The following is an 18537-nucleotide window of genomic DNA, read 5'->3' on the forward strand; positions in this document are numbered from 1 at the left end:
CTAGGGGTATTGTTCCTGTTGTTGTTTGTTCTATTACTCTCTCGAAGAGTAGCGAGCCATTCTGACCGACCCCTCGCTTGACGATCGAACCTGTGACAACTCAACGATGAGTGCGAATAGATATCGGTTTTTAAAGTTGTTGGACAGTGAGACGAAGGACAGGATGAGAAAAACTGATGCTAAGGTCGCCGATAGTAGGCTCTCAGATAAGAGGCACCAACTATAGCCTACGAGGCGCATAAAGAGCTCACCCAACGTTACGTCGTGTTTTCCAAAAGTTCGCCTGTTCCCTAAAATCTGACAGCCTAGAGGGCTGGTATCATAATATAACACCCAAAAAAGCCAGCCCCCAAAATAAATTCTCTAATGAGAAATAAAATGTACATGTACGCCTATTTAATGTTCTTGAACTCGTATTGTAACGTCATTTGTCGCCAAGTTCTACGTCATCTGTTCCACCATAGCGAGGCTTGTCCCCCGCGGCACAGTTTGCTTGTTGTTTTCCTTTCCCAGAAGCCCACTTGCACGCTAGACAGGGAGCCATCATAAATACTTCAAATAAAAATGTCAAAACGTTGGTGTACATTCCGCCTTGCGGACAACATAAACGAACTGAGAAAAGAAAAGAGAATCAAGTCAAATTAAGAACAATCAAATTAACACGAGATTGGAGTGGAAATGATGTTGCAAGTTTTCATGATTCAACCCAATCAGAGCACGAGTGAAAACGTGTTTATATCATAATCCATCTTTGGTAAGCAAGAGTAAATATCGATCACGAAGCAATTTTTATCCCAAATCAGGCCGCGGGATTAAGAATTTTGCGAGTGAGATGTCCCATGAAGCTTATTCTAAATTCACTTTGGATTGACTTGCAACACAGCAGCTTCTATCAATTCTTGAACAACTAGCTAGGGTTATGGACGGACAGTTGCAACACAAGATTGTCAAGATTCATTACTCAAGAACACACACAACCAGACTTGCTGCGATCGGGTTCTCGACCTCTGACACACTATAGCTCATTTTGGAAGGAGCAAAAACCCTAGAACTTAACCAAGCGTGACCCAAGACACTTTTCTCAGGCTTCGCGCTCCTTGTTTTGGCAACGAAGTAAAAAGAACACTCGAGCACCGGGGTACATCACACCAAATGGGAGGACGAATAAAAAATGATGTTACCTGCTAACGCGCCTTTTGTTTTGTAACTGCCATTTTGAATTTTTAAGACGTGATCTTTTGGCAGGAGGTCTGGAACCCAAAAATTGTGGGGTTTAAGACGACCCAGAAAATGCGGAAATTCTCGCGACGACATTCGATCGCGGGCCGAGTTTCGCACGTTTTTCGAAGATTTTCGGTTCCAGACTTCGTTCTGACCGCGTATAATTTTTTCGGTTCGAGACCTCCTACCAGCAGGTCGCGTATTAAAATTCAAAATTGTAGCTACAAAACAAAAACACAATCTTTTATTCGTCTTCCAAATTGATGCAAGTGCTCCCTGTGGCTTGGGGACAAGTTTAACGATTTCGATATAACTACTTAATATGCAAGATAAAGATACTTGTACTTACACGGCATAAGTAATAGAATGAAAATGAATCCTAAAATTGATAACACAAAAAATATTGGCATGAGTATGGTGATGAACAGCCATCTCTGACATGCGCATGCTGTGTACCCATCGTTATCATCATCACCGTCGTCATGGTAATTCTTTGTCTCGCTTTGTCTTGGGGACGATTTACCATCTAACAAGAAATCGAACAAAAAGTAAGGTGTTGACGTCCGTAGTTAATTTCTATAGATGACTGACTTGTAAATGAGCGCTTAGGTCGATCTCCCGATGCAAAAGACAAGTTATTAAAATACCGTTAATTGTGTAGGGAAATAACACGACCCGCGTAAAGTCGACAGTGGACTCTACACGTAAAACACTACATACTAAAGGTTGACACATTCAACCATGACTCTGGTTTAGAAAGAATTCCCTTTTATAAACTACTGATTTTCGGCGATGTATAAATCACTGCAAGCAGTACAGCCTACACCGCACAAATTCACCGCACACTGGGATTCACTATCGATTCGTCCACCAATTCTACTGTTCGGAACGATAGAAATAAGGATTTGCAGACCTCAAGAAGCCTTTCTAAATGAATTCGAGATAGAGGCTAACAAGTTTATATAATTGAGTGTTAAGAGTTAAAGAGATCCTAAATAAAAAACTACAGAATTTCATACTCCAAGTCACCGATTAAGACACATACGCTTTTGACTCAGAGCAAACAGTCAAGCAAGACAGAGCGATTTCATAGCCTGCGAACACAGCCGCCTCTCATCGCTCCCGGCCGGTTTGGCGTTTTAACCGGCCGGGAATGAAGAGACGTGGCTGTATTCGCAGGCTAGCGATTTCGTGCCATGGATAGATATCAAGATTTAGAAATTAACTTACATTTTAAGCAGTCCATCAATTCAGCAAAATTGTCAATTGCGATGAGTGAAACATTAAGAATATTTTGAACCCCCAGAATAACATAAAAAAAAATAAGTTGGCCGGTCACAATATTCTTTGGTGCGATCTGATTCAGACTACAAAAGACCGGAAAAAAAACGTGGTGTAGCCCTCTCCAAGGCGCCCAGATGTTTCTTTATTATTATAATTATATGTCTGATGCTTAGTCAAAGGACACTGATTATCGTCAAGGTTTTAAAAATACAATCAAAGTGATTTTTAGACCATGCCAGCTATTGAAAGCCCATCAACATTCAAGCATAAAAATATTAGTTTAAAAGTTTATCTGGAGTTTAAAGTTATTTTTACTGTTACCGTATAAGGGTCCGAAAAGCGAGAACACTTGATTTGACGTCACGACATGTTAATATCACCATGGCCAATCAGATTGTAGATCATTCCACAGGAAAATTACCGTTAGGTTTGGCTGTTTACACTTTATTGGTCCCCCCCGGGAAACAACGTTCCACAAATAATTCTAGTGTTTATGGTTTTGTAACTCGTACTATAATTACAGCTGTATAGATAAATTTTGGACATAAAATATTGATCACCGAGAAGACAGTTGGAAGTGATTCGCAACGAGGTTAAAGGTTCGCTTCGAGGTTTGAAGAAAACAAGTGAAGTAAACAAGACGGATAAAGAGAAACCATTCCATCAACTAATAAAACTAAATATTAATCCTAATACCAGCGTTCTCATGATTATCTGACACTCAAATGTACTTCTGGTCCCCCCCCCCCCCCCCCCCTTGGATGAAAGCCATCACGGTGACCACCGCAAATAAGGTTTATCGGGAACAGTTTTCCTGTAAAGTAAAACTACTGACAACTGATTTGCTCTGGTCATTATCGTTGTCTTCGCCGTTGGTTGTTGTTGTTGTTGTTGTGGAGAAAAGTTAGAGGTTAGAAGTTGCTAGGCAACCTAATGTGCAAGTCTGCGTGGGGCCATCTGTAGCGTTAAGCGACCAGGAGTATTTCTACCCCTCCCTGACCTGGATGGGATGCTACATGTAGTGCATCACAGGGTTACCCCCAGCATTAAATTCGCCGTTGAAACCCATTTGTACACGCCACTGTGGGAGTAAAGCATCTTGCCCGAGAACACAACATAAAGACCCCGGCAGGGCTCGAACACGTACCACTTGATTCGGAGTATAGCTCGCTAACCATTAGGCCACCGCGCCTCCCAGGGCAACTTATTGTATAATCGTAAGTAATTTTGGAAGGGTACACGCAACCTTGATCTCAGTTTCTCTAAGGCCCCGTCCACACTGACCCGGGTAAATTTGAAAACGCATCTTTTTTTCTCCGGTTAGGCCAACCGCCCACACCGAAAACAGGGCTTTTCAAAAACGCTCACCAATGAAGCGTATCGTTTTCAAATTTACCCGGGTTAACGTGGACGGAAAACATTTTACGCGGCGTTTTCAAATTCCTCCGTTTTCAAATTTACCCGGGTCAGTTTTGACTAAGAGAAAAGACCCTGAGAACGATGTTGAACCTCGAGTACTCGTACGAAGACAGACTTGTTTCAAGTCATACGTTCGTTTTAAATTTAAATGCCTGGTTCCCTTTAAGTGAGCACAATGATTTATTGGTGCGGAGTGCGAGGTTTTCATCCAAAACGCTCGCAGGATATATCTAGGCCGGAAGGTTGTTCGCGCGTAGCTCGCTCGCCATGCTCGCGCTGTCTTACCTCACGTGCCTAACATGCAAATCACGCGCGCCCTTACTTACTTACTTTGTTTGTTTGTTTTTAAATACTAATTTGGAGCCAAAGGGTTAAGTTACAATGCAAAGTTGTCGTTGGAATTCTATAACGAAAATTTCGATTCGCGAATCAAAAACAGGACTACTTCTCGAATGTTTGGCTTGTGCTTTCATGTGTTTTTCTAGCGTTTCACAACATGATAATTGAATAGCCGGGTTTATTCAATTTGAAGACTCTTCTCCATGTAAAAGAATCGTCAAAAAATGAGTGTGCGTGAAAATTAGTATGCTTTCCTGGCCAGATGCTGTCAACGGTATCAATCGCTTTCGGCACCATAACCATTTAATGCAACGATCGCAAAAAAAAAAAAGAAAAAGAAAAAAAAAAGAAACTAAAGTGATACTGATTCAAAAGATACCTAAAGGTCGGGCCGCTCCCTTCGGTTTCTGACATTCGGTTTATTCACTGACCATCAAATATCAAGTAAAAAAAACGAGAAACCAAATGGTCACTCAGCCACTTTGTTTTGTTTTTTGTTTTTCCTCAATCGAGAAAATTCCTGCCAAAAATCAACCAATCATACATTATTTTAAGATCCTTGCACGTGCCATTTTACAGGATTTGATTGGATGATGCGATTATTAGACAAAATAACGCCGTATGCAAATGTATTTTTTCGCTTGATTTTGCTTATTAGCATTCTCGCTCGAAAAATGTCCTTAAAGTGTTTTAAATGATGACTTCGCACGATTCATCATGAAATTAGCGGCTTGTTTTAGTTAAAGCCGTAAGTTCAGTTGATACTTCGCTAATAAAATCATGAAAATTATACCTCAGTGTTTTATAGCATTAGCTTTTGTACGTGTCTAAGTGTTTCCTCGTTGTATTCGCTAAGACGACAGGTGAATTAGAAATCGGTTAAAAAAGCTGACAAACTCCAACTTCTACTAGCTAGAAACTAGGTATATAATACGAAGCCAAACTTCCAACAACTGTGTTCCAAAGAGAAGGCGTTCGTTTCAAACAAATTCTCACAAATTTTTCTCAACCCTCGCAGTTTTCTAGTTCTTCAAAACAGTCCTACCCACTTCACAGAAAAGTTTGCATGTAAGCTAATATAATTAATTAGAAACGGCGACAGACGTTCGGTTTCTTTTCTTGCGCATTTCGATTCACGCAAAAGTCAGGCGATTTTTACAACAACAAAAACTAAAATTAACAAAATAAAAACCTTGCAAATTTAGTTTTTTATGTTGTTTTTTTTTTTTCAAGCTTACAGGAAAATGAACTGGATAATTTTCGCACTTTCTGACCACTTGTAAGCGATTGTTGAATATTTGCATGAAACACCTTATGTTAGCTTTTGATCCTTTGTAATGTTCTTTTAAAAGTCGTACAATAAACTCGAAGCCGTGGTTTGAGAGGTTTAGCATCGCATAATTCAGTAAACCTGATAAATTATCTTAAAACCCTGCTGTTCGACAAGTTATAAATAGCGACCTCCATGACTAGCTCGCTTAAAAAACACGCACACAACAAAGTATATAGATAATAAATTAAAAACAAAATTACCATCCTTGGCGAGAAAAAACGTCTTTAAGCGCGAAACATCAACAAATTAACTGCGACGAAAAAATTGCTTGAATAGTTTTCGAAATATCAAGTGGAATGTAATCAACCATTGATAAATAAATTATTAATAAACATTTAGAAAGACATGAAGTGTAGTCTAAACCTTTTCTCCGCTGCGCTGTTTGTGGTGATGTTGTACTCTGTTCGGTAACCAGTAAAGCTTCCTTCTCGGGTCCGCTGTCTCTTTTATCCGTTCCAGACTCCACATAACTTCTAGCTTGCCCCGATTTTCTATGAGAAACGTTCCCCGATTGCGCGCGGGAAGCGGGTATTTCTTCATAGCGACCCGCTGATACGTCGTCCACTTCACTCGCTCCCGTCTCTTCTTCTGCCAGTTCGCCTATCTCCAACATTGATTTATAAACCGGCATCTCCAGATTAATTATGGCTTTCGGTGTCGGCGGTCGAACCAGTTCATATTCTTGGCGAAGTTTGTCAACCGCTTCTTCGAGAAGCCTTCGTTGACCAACCGGTAGATTTAACTGAGGGTAATCTTCTTTCTTCAAGGCCAGAACTGCCGGCAAGCAATCGATTTGATGCGTTTTCACCAGAATGTCAATTGTGCTTTGGTTGATAAAAGAATCTTTCGCCCAAGCTTCAAACAATTCGGCACTCCCAAAAGTGTCTTTTCTTCGCAGTAAAGGCGGTGGTTTACCAGTCGAAGAATCTGGCGAAGAGGACGAATCTTCTTTCCCTTTAGCAAAGAAAAACATGCTGGTGCGATTTAATTCTTCGCCAAGCGAAGGAAAATCGAACGAGTTACTAGAAAGCCATTTGGGCGTCGCAGACAATAGTTTATTGACTCCTCAAAGAACAGATGGAGAAGCCCATTAAATTCAGTCAGCCACGTCAATGCATAATATTCAATCAAGTTTCCGTCTACTTTTCCGGCCACATGGCGTTATGGAAAATTCGATAACAATGTTTCTAGCAAAGCGGACATAATTTGTTCGAAAAACCGACAGGAGAAATCACTTCTGTCATAAAATCGCTAAGATAAGAGCACGAAGGATAAAATTCTTGTTTGTGTAGGACCATATTGACATCGATCTTCAAACTTTATTGCTTAAAATCGATCGAATATGACATCCGGATTTTGAACGAAAAAGAGCGATGAATTATAAAATGAAATAGATATGTTTTAGTAAGATACAAAGCGCAAATTACACACAACGATATTTGGTAAGACCGCATTCGCTATTGGTGAAAAGGTCGCATAAATATTTTTGTGTTTTTACTGGTTTAATGTGATTGTGTGCAAACGAAAACTAACGCATCCACGCAAAAAAGAAAACTCTTTTTGTTATTTCCTCAGTTGATTGATGGCTCAAACAACGGGCGCGAAAAAACATCATCCACGCAAACGATCAAAACAAAGTTCTAGGAATTATTTTTTCCTTAGGCAATTTTCATTAATAATGGTAAAAGCAACTAAATTAAAAAAGAATATTTTTAGTCTCCGTTCGAATAATATTTCTTCGGCTAAGTGGATCCGAAGGAAACGTCACAAGGAAACTATCGATCAAATAATTCTTTTTTAAAATATATACAGGAAACCTACACTTTATTCAGCTGATTTTCGCCCGTTTTTATGCTTGTAATCCAACATAAAGCACGCGCCGTTGATATGAGTTAATGTTGTAACAATGAAACATGAAACAAATGAATTTTAAATGAATCAATTGAGCAGGTCGTTAAAAGTGGTCAAGATTCAAGCGAGATGATCGACTTTGTTTGCTCAATCCTCCTCTCGCTCGTTCACTCTTCAATCCCTCTCGAGAGAAAAAAAAACAATGCCAAAAAAAATAACAAGGGAAATAAGAATTACACAGAACACACAAAAATACATTATTTAATCGAACTGTACTGTAACCCGGCCTTAAACATGGGCCAGAGAAAGGTAACCAAATAAAATGGAACTGGTAAACACAACAAAAGCACTTATTCCGGAAACAATCTACCACCGCATCAAGTCACACTAAAGTAAACCTTGGCGAAGTATTAAACGATTCTGGAGAAATATGAAGTTATGTTAGTCCAAAGGTGAATTAACAATCTTGAGGTACCAGTGATTTATGTTTATACCCCAAATTTATTCTGTCAGTGACTTGCGAAAATCAAACAAAACACGTTTAAAGTTGTCTTAATACCTAGAATCTTCCAAATGGTTTAGTTCAGTGTACGATTTTGTTTTGTTTCGCTGTTCCGCTGAGTAAACAGTCAGTCACTACTGAGTAGCCGCTCTAGGTGCATGCTGAGTAGCCGCACCTTATCGTTTTAGGCAAATGAATGTTGTTCTTGAATGGTTCTTTGAGAGATAAAGCCCTTTGGTCGAGAGAGGTTAAGCCGTAGCGAAAACAAGAAATGGTTGAATGTTCAGCTTGCAATTCTTCGAGAAAAACTTTGACACCTTGGAAACCGTTTATAACTGATTTCAAAGGTCAGAGAATTGAAACGTTTATTACAAAATCAGAGAGTTCCCCAAGGATTCGAGCCAATGACGAACTTTCGAATAAAACTCCCGTAAGGTGGTAACAAATGTAGCAAAATTAAAAATTACAGAACCACTGCGAGTAAAACAGTCAAATACGCAAAGAACAAGTCGAGAAAACCTCTGTTTTTTTGTGTTTTTTATTCCATGGTGCGATAAACGAAACAAAGAAAAACACATGAAAGACTATTTAACATATAAAAAGAAATTAAAAGCGAATTTCCCTATTGTAGACTTAACTTTGTCACTTACAATGGAAACAACGATCGCTTTGTAAATAAGGACAAAATACTAACCGAGAATGTTAAAGCAACTTTATTCAAAACAAACTAGCATTTTCTTGTTGCACAGCCAAACTTGCACTATATGAACAGTGCCGACGAATACACTACAATTTTTTATGCATGTAAACGGTAGATTACCTTCATCGAACAGAGAAAACGAATTAAATAACTACTTTAAGACATTTATTATGTACGGACACAATATTAAAGTAAAACACCTGTTGCTTTATGTTAATATCAGAACATTTTTTGCTGTTAATTTACATGTCGTTTAGTAATAATGAAAAGGTTAAAAGCTTTCCTTCAAAAAACTCCTCATATCTAGAATATATCTCCGTATTAGTTAAAAGCGTGCACTTTACTTAAAAATCAATTTTCTAAATATTATTCCTAAATATGTGCTATCAACTAACATCGGCAGAACCCACGCTAAGCGACTGGATTTGTTAATTAGAAAACAGAAAGCGGAGCTAATACTGTTCTCTTTTAAACGGTCAAGACGAAAGGGAAAGTTGAAGTCCTAAGACAAGCGTCTACTCGAATTTGTGTGTTCTCCAGTAAGATTAAGGCAATTAGGAGAAGTCTGAAGTAGATACGAAATCAGTCGCGAGTTTCCTCCAGCATTTTTACCATGCTTTCCAAGCAATTAGCCCGCAACCCATTGACACTCCAAAGAGGGTTATAAGACGCAAATTCACAGAATTTACAACGCGTGGACCGTCAACGGCCAACTTCAAGCACTAGAACACCAGATCTCGAGTGTTAGACCACAATGTCTGTCTAGTTCAGTGCCGGTCAATTTAGAGCGCATTAAACCATCAATGAAAAGAGTTTTCGTTAACTTCTCATATTTCAGACGCTTTGTCCCTCCGGGACCAACTGCTCGCAAGGTAATTAACCGACTTAATGGGTTCACAGAGCTTTTATTTTACATTGTGTTATAACACTGTACATGTAGTTATACCACCTGGTTTAGATCTACTGACACAACTTTTATCTTAACAACATCTTTACTTTTATTTTTCACTTTTAATAACATAAAGTTTCCAACACCTAAATCTAACCGGGCTTTTAACTACCGTGAATTTTAATTTATTTTTACAGAACATAAAAAATGAACTTGATTTACCTAATCTACGATATATTCATTTCAATTACATTGAAAAAATGTCGAAGCCCTGATGCAGTGACTGTTATTTCACAAACGTTCGCCCGGTTATTTTGAAATGGAAACACAATAAAAGCCCTAACAACCGCAAGGCTGTATAAAAATGGAATTTAACTTTCTGGTCACTATTTAAATATAATTTGATAAACGATCATCCCTTAGCAAAAAAAAATGAGTAAATTCGAATGAAACGCTAATTTCAAAAACCAAATTTGAAAAAATACAAACAGTAAATAAGACTCAAGACCCAAAATACATTTCCTTGTGGCTACAATGTCACTCCTACACTCTTAATCGTGTCTATAGATCTAAAATGCGAATGTGCAAACCCAGGACAGTTTGGCTCCCTGTGCGAGTTGACACATCTCTTCTTTGCTATACCACGTCACTGAACAGAATGAATAAAGGCCCACAAAAGACCGAGAGTGAAGAAAAGTTGGAGCTTGTAGGTAGGACACGTGCTTTCGTAACTTAAAAATTAATTATCACAGCTAAGATAAAATTCCAATTCAAAACTTTTAAAAGCTTAATAATTAAAAATCCTGAAGTGAAGTGAGGTAAGGAGTTTCAACTGAAAGTTGACTAAAACCGCGACATAAAACTTTCGATTTTTCTTGTCAGCTTGTACCTGCATCCGTCGCGCCTTCTTCCCCCTCCCCCTCGGGTTGTTTTTCGTCTGAGTTCTCCGTGGCGTTTCTACAGGGTTGATAAGAGAGAGGTTTGAGTGAGAAACAGCAAAATTTTGTTTGACAGTTTTTGGCGCTTTCATCCACGAATACGATCACACATGTTAATCTCATAATTTATTGTACCCCACTGGTAAGAAGAACTGTAGAAGTTGAAACAAATTACTGAGGCTTAGGGTAGGAAAAACCACAGCCATTTTTGATACAATTATTAACTTCCAAACCTATTTTAAAACCAGCCAAAAAGAAAGCTTGCAAAGTATGATTTAATAGTATGCACGCTTCATGGGGATTTTCATTGGTTCATTATCAACAACAATGAATCGCTGCTTACCGCGTGAGATCTTCTCCAGTTTGTAGTTCAAGAGCTGTCACGTGAACAACGCATTTAGGATCTGGGGGAGGAAGGCTTTCCTGGAGTAAATATGGTGGCAAACAAAAAGTTAACGAAAGGGACTGAGTGATGACTTCTCTGAATGTTTCTGTAGTAGCTTCAAGTACGCAAGTTACGAGAAAGGAAAGCTTTGTTAGGCACCCTTCGTGTGATTAGCGATTTTGTAACTTAGAAAATACACAGCCTGTGCAAACCATGCTAGCAACGTCAACGAGAAGGTTGCTAGCATATGATCAATTAGCAGTACAACTTCTCTGCACGTGCTGTACATCATTCTCAGTAGATTACTTGGCTGTCTTATGTAAACAACAACGTTAAATAAACAAATTCTGAGCATTTCTTCATACCTCTGGCAGTCTTTGGTGATATATTAAGTTGTTTTCTCTATCACTCTTAGCTTTTTTCTCATCTAAAAGTTTCTTTATCCTGAAAAAAAGGAAAAACACTTTAAAAAAAAAACATTGAAGAAAAATTCCCGTTACACTGGCATATGCGTAATTAAAATAAAAACAATTTCTTAATCGCTTTGCCGATCACAGAAAGGTATTACTTTGACAAACAACACGCCTTGCGAGTGATCAATAGCTCCGCAAAAAAAATCAATAAACTATCAAGCATTCACGTTGCAAGTATTTATAAAAATGCTATTCAACAAAAACTAATCATTAATTACGTGTCAGTACAAACGTCAAGCAGTTTAAAAAAGTGTACACGGGAACTACATGCAACTGATAGGGTTAAAACGGAGGGACTCTTTTGGCGTTACAGCAGCAAGCAGAACGAAAACGAACCACTACTTAACTAAAAACTTACCTTTCAAAAGGTGCAGATTCAGCCAAGTGAAGTTTGGTTTTAGGCTTAATTTTATCGTATTCCTAAAAGGCAAAAACAAAGAAAAATCGCGCATAAGATTCCAGGAAAAAAATTGTATTTACCAACGGGTTACTCGAACTCTAGGACCTCTATCTGCCTCTATCTGCTAAGTTTACTAACACAAAGAACAGACACACTTTTCCTTCAAATGAGAGCACTTGAGGGAAGAAACGGAAATTTTCCGAAAAAAAAAGGTAATACATCGGAAGTTACTATCTTTTTTCCGGAAAATTTCCGTTGGGATGAACCGTTCAATTTGCTTTCCTACTGGGGCAACCAATTTTCCCATACAAACGATAAACGGCCCCAGTGACCAAGTGACAACTTCTCGGATAAGGACGATAAACCGTAGGCCCTGTCTCCTGCATCTTCAGTGTCATGGTCAACATGGGACGTTAAAGAACCCGCACACTTATCGCAAAGAGAGGGCACGAAGTTCCGGTCGGGGCATCTGCAAAATTTCCTCATTTCTTCGTAAACCGCTTAATGCAGTCTAGTCAAAGTCCCCCGCAAAGTGTTGTTATAAGTGCATTAAAGCTTATGAAATGTGCTATACAAATGCCACATCATCATCATCATAGATTTATTCGCCTGCACCAGAATTTATTCAGGTCAAATTTCCTTCTTTGGAGGCTTAACTGCCATTTTTAAAATGCAAAGTTTACAGTTCAGTATACTAGAAGAGAAATATTTTATAATGAGCAAAAGACACTAACTAAATGTACTCGTGCATGTACTTACTTTTGCGAGATGAGTGGCCTGATCTAAATGCTTGAATCCTTCATTCAACACCACAATAGATTCACCACATCTGCCAATCAATTCAAATGAACCAACAACACGTAAACAAGAGTGCGAGGAACAACTTTTTTATGCTATCTTTAAGTACAACAGAGAAAAATCGACTTCAAAGCATTTGACACACATAAGGTCTGGGGATAATGAAGAAGAAAATTGTATATAAAATGACCTTAATTAAGAAATATGCAGTTATGTTTCATGAATCAGACTTACTTTTCTTCAGCTTCAAGGAGATGACAACCCTGGTAGCATCTTGCTAAAGCCATGTACGACTCACCTGTTGAAAAAAGACAGAGACATTTAGTCTTTCACTTTTGAAGTGTATAAAACTGACTGAAGTAGTGCCGATTATTGCTGATGTTAACTGGTTCGCCTTAAAGTTTCTGGTTCACACCAGGATTTGAACAGTCAGTGCACTTTGCATTTTGTTCAAGATTTTTTTAAACATTAGTGCAGTTGTCTGCAAATGCAACTCCAAAGCAGTGTACTTTTGCAGTCAATTCTAAGAATCACTCCACAACCAATTGGCTTCAACATTGTTTATATTGATCATCCATATTGTCAATAAAAGCCATTAATTTATCGTCTACAAAAGATGACCAAAAATGTTTGATCAAATTGTCATACTTTAATGTACCTTGAAACTTCAAGTATGTTGACCATTTCTGTCCCTCATGATGTGAAGTCTAATAATTCATGTAAAAAAGAAGTTATTAAAAGCAGCAATCTTAGGGTCTGGCAAGGTTTCTTTGTGCAACTTTTGAAGTACTGTTCTTCTCAAAAATGGCAACAGTTGCAGGGATCACTTCATACATGTAGGTGAAAAGGCTAGAACCCTAAAGAGCTGGAGACTGGGTCAACACCAGAAACAAACCACATCTGCAAAGTGGGAACACCAGACATAGTGGGGGGGGACAGGGGGTCTATACCTCCCGCCTCCCGTACCTTTTACTCCCGCTTCCCGTACCTTTTACTCCCGCCTCCCGCCCCTTTCCGTAGCTGTTCTATCCTGTTTGTTCCATGTCTATTGTGAAATATAATGAAATGTTACGAAATTTTACTCGTTTTCTCCAGGTTCCCGCCACCTTAAGAATCCCGCTTCCCGCCTTCTCTCCTCCCGCTTCCCGCCCCTTTTCTAACGAGCTCCCGTGCCCCTGTCCCTCTCCACGACATAGGCCAACCAGGAGATAGACTGGGAGTGGGTCAAAATCCTTGATAAAGAGTCAGTGAAAATCGAAAGGAAAATCAAGGGTGCCATCCACATCAGATGCCAATGTCCAATGTTAATTGAGATAGGGGCTATGATCTTTCTGCCATTTTTAACCTCCTGTTGTCATGTGACTAAACAACATGCAATCAAGCGACTATGTGCCAGAGCTCACTTCGCTGATGAAGACAGTAGTGCTGTTGTCTAAAGCTACGCTTTTAAATTGTTCAGATCTTGTGGCAAGAATTTATTAGCGGAGCTCCACAGCGGCCCAAGGGCCGCAGAGTGGAGCCCCATACCCATAGAAAATCTACCGAAATAGGAAAACCATGAACTCGAGTTTTCAATTTCATCATGGCTAGTGGCTTGGCTCGCGGGCGCGTACGACGTACGTATGTCGTGCACTCTAGAAATAGATTAAACCAGGAGCCTAATTAACCCTAACCTCTTTGATACTGGGCATCCAAGTTATGGTCAATTGGCAGCTGTCAATACAAGGTGTCCGCTGACCAGCATCACGTGACCATATCGCGGGCTCAGGTGTATAACTCATCAAGGTCACATGTTTTTTTAAAGTTGACCACTGATGGGAAAATGGATTTTCTATTTGATCGCGGGCTCAAGTCCTAATTTTAAGGCCAGTGAAGGGCAAAGTAAATTACCCGGGAGCTCTGCTTTTAGGCTTGGCTAAATCTATTTAATATTCGTATACTTAATTTCAAGGCCAAGAATGAACATGTACATAGTCTCTCAAAGTTGAAACCCATAAAAATTGATGATAATGGAGCCATTTATAAGAGAATAGAATGACAACTTGTAAATAAACAAACTTGTGACCTACATCAATTTCCCCAGCTGCTGTGGTGTATTTCTGTGATACATCATGGCAAAGTTCGCTGATAAGTGAAGCCTTGTGATTTTTGCTAACGGCTCGTCTTATGGTCACACTCTAATGATGAATTAGGAATCTTGGTAAGTAATTATCAAATCACTGCATTGATCAGTACTTTAAGAGTTTTTTCTGTTCTGACTAACAGTAACAGGATCTTTCATCACCTGCATACTGAGTAACTTTATTGTCTGCAAAACTTGTTATCACCACCAAGACGTACCCTAAGCCTTCCCAGAATGTTTTCTATATGTATCTTCCTAATACTCTCAATTTTCATACACCAACTCCATTCAAAAAAAAATTCTTACAATATGCTAACTTAATACTTATTTATTGGTCACATTAATTTGATAAGACAAGTACCAAGTAAACATTTACAATAATCGGGTTAAAAATAAATCAAGAAAATGTTACATGTATTGAGAAATAACGCAATCACACAGCTGTCTCCATTGTATGTTTACCTGCCCTTCAGCAACCGACTGAAGATGTAAAGCACTCACTATTGGAACTGTAAGACAAAAACATAATTATTATTACATAAAATAAATCATTTAATTAGGCCTGGTTCACACTAGCGACTAGGCCTTTCTCGATTATGCTAGTATTTTTTTCGGCATTTTTTTGGAAAACGAGCATTTTTTTTCGTTTTTTCTTGAAAAAGAATTGCTAGCATTTTCTTCATTTTTCATGACTGTGATCCAGACTCAGCACTCAGAAGGATAAATAATCCTAAAGTTTCACAATTTTATTACTTATTTATTTTTTTTTTTTATTTTTTTTTGTTACTTATTTCTTGTTTTGTTACTTTTTGTTTTTTTAATTTTTTTTTAAATATATTTTTTAAATTTTTTTTAATAATTTTTTTTAAATAATTTTTTTTTTTTTATTATTTTTTTTTATAAACAAACAATTATTAAGTATCACCTGTTGTTGATATGAGCATATAATGTAAGATGTTGGACGTTTTGTTTGAAATAAAACAAAGCATTCTTTGGAATTCAAGTGGCATTTTTTAAAGAAGTCAGGCATTATTTTAGCATTTTTTTGGCTTTATGCGAGAATTTCTAGTAGCATTAAATGCCAGTTTTACTAGCATAATCGAGAAAGGCCTACTAGCGACATAACGACATAACAGCAAGGTCATGCAAATGCAAAAAACACCTCACATTAATGTTTTATGTCACCAGTGTGAACAACATATTAACATAACAACATAGTTAGAACATAATGACATAAGCATAACGACATAAGGAAAGAATTGAATTTTTCTTTCTGTCGTTATGTCGTTATGTCGCTAGTGTAAACCAGGCCTAACTGAAAGGTACTTGTACATGTAATGTACTTAAAAATTTAGTTACAAGTACTGGTACATACAAAGGAAACAAATACAGGTACAGACATGAAGAATAACTGCAAAGTATAGATGTATCCATGGGTTTAAACATAAACTGACCACTAAGATCTTTGCTTCCTTGCACCAAGCCTGCCCAAGTCTTTGCTGTCTCAAAAATACTTGCAGCAGTCTTCAAAGAGTTCAAACTTTGCTGTTTGAAAAAAAAAAATGGTGTCAATCATTACAGGGTGTTCAAATGTGAGCACAATATACTGGGTATACTGAAGTGTATACATGTGTTGCAGTTGAGTTGAAGTACTTTGTTTGTAATGTTTTTAGAGCACTTGGGAAGTGGAAGAAGAACTTCTCTCACACTTCTCTATGGTACTTCTAATAATCGAAAATTATTATGCACTCAGTGACTCAGTATATTTTCCCTTACTTTCATTTTTTCTTCATCTTCGTCTTCACTTGTAATGCTCTTGTTGACCTGTAACAAGAATAATAAAGATAGCCACAAATAAGAAACAAACTATAAATCCCGGGGGGGGGGGGGGGGGGTACTCCCTATAATGGCCTATATGGGGAGGCTCCGCCCGAAAGGGGTACCTTTTTCAGGCTTCAGGTATATAAAAGGGTAGGGATTTCAAAAGTTTAGGTATACGAAAGGGTATGGAAATCTGTCATTTAGGTTTTCGAAAGGGCCTTTAATTAAAATGTTTTGAACAGATGCAATTTATAGCTGTATTATTTCAATTTATTAAGCGCTACATGAAATAAAAGAAAACGTCATGTTTTAAGTCTATACCATGACTTTCAGGTATATGAAAGGGGTACCTTTTTTCATTAAAAGGTATACAAAAGGGGTACAATTTCTGGCAAAATGATATATAAAAGGGAAGGGGTAAGAGCTCGGGGCGGAGCCTCCCTGTACAAAACTTTTTTGAGTACCCCCCCCGCCCCAGGCTATAAATATGAAACTGTATATTATTCTGCAACATGCTGTACTCACAAAATGAGCATGCTCCAAGTGCCACATTCCTGCCGCCATTATCATGGATGCCATGTCTTCATCAACATTGTTTGTGACAGTTTTCTCATCATCATCCATCAAATTGGACCATTTAAATCTAGATGAAATTAATACACCATATAAAAAACACAAGTCAGGACACAAGTAGTGGCAAGTCGAACTTGTGTACAGACTTGTGTTGCGTGGTCACACAGACTCACAAGTTTTCTTGCAAGTGCACGCAAGTTGTCAAAAAAGCCATTTCAATTCTACTGTGTGCCCTGCAATTCAGTATTTGGAGCCATCAGCAAGACTTGCATTGACTTACGTTGGGTGATGTGGCCAAACGGTGAAAAATTTGAGTTGACTTGCATGCATATTTGATCTTTACCAAAGTGAGTGCAAGTTGATGCAAAACAATGCAAGTACATGCAATCCTGTCCAAACGGAGACGTAAGTAGACAAAAGTTAAAAGCTTACATCCACTTGCACTGCTGTTTGGCCAGGACTTAAAATTAGCCTGCACTCAAGTGTTGGATTCTTTATTAAAATAATTGTTTTTTTTTTTTTTTTAAGGTTACCTAGTTATAAGTGCAGTAGAATCATGATCTTTCTAACCTCCAAGGGAAGGGAGGTTCAAAAGTGAGAAATCAGGTTTCCACTGTATAATGTTGTGGAATAAAAATTAATGTTTAATTGTACTAACCTGAGTCTGGAAAAACTTTTTACCTACAGTTGGAAAGACACAATGTAAATTATTTTTAGTACAAAAAAATAACAATGTCAAATCAAGCAAGCATAAAAATGGCTGACACTTCATTTTTAATTTAACCTGGACAAAGCAATGTCTACAATATGAAGCTAGGCCTCAGTATTAAACAAAAGATTATTACCGTAACCAAAAACAACAAAATAACATGCCTTCTGGAGAATGCTTTTCAGTGTGGAGTTTATGACAACATATTCCTTTAGAGTGTTGACTACCGTCTCGCTACAGCCATCAACTTGCTTCAAAGCCTCTTCAATTCCTTGACGTCTGTTAGTAAAATACTGTTATTAATACACCTGCAAACGCTCGTGCTAATTATCCTCAATTCACTATAAAAATAGTCCTCACTTTCTAGTGCAATCATGCACAATTGGACCCAAGCTTTCCGGTATTTTATCGAGCGCCATTCCAAAGTTGACACGATCAGTAAGCTTTTTTCCACACGCAGGGTGTGCCATGCTTGCAGATCAAGCAAGAGAAATAAAGAAGAACTAGTAAAATGGAAAATAATCAACGCATCGTACAAAGCATTCTGAACAATAAACCAGGCGGCAATAAACAAAATGGCTGCCTTACAAAACAGCCGCTGGACGGACTGTACGGAGACGCAAGAGTCACAGCATCGCGTGATTGAGATGACACCTGCAGTGCTTTTGCTGCAGTAAATGTCACGCAATGTTTACAGGGCGGCAAGAGGACAAAGGTGGTCAAGTTGGTGAATTTGGATTGGGTGCGGTGGGTCAATAGTGCGGCGGCCATTACTAATCC

General features: G+C 38.3%; 3 protein-coding genes across 3 annotated transcripts in view; 1 reads left to right on the top strand and 2 right to left on the bottom strand.

Annotated features, from left to right (window-relative positions):
* LOC144631045 (uncharacterized) overlaps positions 1–18537 on the top strand; it is a 195927-nt gene that overhangs the window by 83377 nt on the left and 94013 nt on the right. The window lies entirely within an intron of this gene.
* On the bottom strand, positions 7–6851 carry LOC144630385 (uncharacterized). Its single transcript, XM_078488753.1, has 3 exons — positions 5960–6851; positions 1571–1747; positions 7–612 (listed from the first exon to the last, which is right to left on the bottom strand). The coding sequence occupies exons 1-3, from the start codon at positions 6567–6569 to the stop codon at positions 425–427; spliced, it is 975 nt and encodes a 324-aa protein (XP_078344879.1). The 5' UTR covers positions 6570–6851; the 3' UTR covers positions 7–424.
* On the bottom strand, positions 9539–18257 carry LOC144630405 (BRO1 domain-containing protein BROX-like). Its single transcript, XM_078488774.1, has 15 exons — positions 18118–18257; positions 17922–18036; positions 17707–17729; positions 17001–17118; positions 16431–16478; positions 16109–16199; positions 15117–15163; positions 14602–14709; positions 13191–13239; positions 12767–12830; positions 12494–12563; positions 11693–11754; positions 11227–11305; positions 10820–10899; positions 9539–10495 (listed from the first exon to the last, which is right to left on the bottom strand). Exons 1-15 carry the CDS (start codon positions 18225–18227, stop codon positions 10417–10419), a joined length of 1143 nt encoding a protein of 380 aa, XP_078344900.1. The 5' UTR covers positions 18228–18257; the 3' UTR covers positions 9539–10416.

The sequence above is a fragment of the Oculina patagonica genome, chromosome 1 (genome assembly GCF_052425735.1).
Source record: "Oculina patagonica isolate OP01 chromosome 1, crgOcupat, whole genome shotgun sequence".
NCBI lineage: Eukaryota > Metazoa > Cnidaria > Anthozoa > Scleractinia > Oculinidae > Oculina > Oculina patagonica.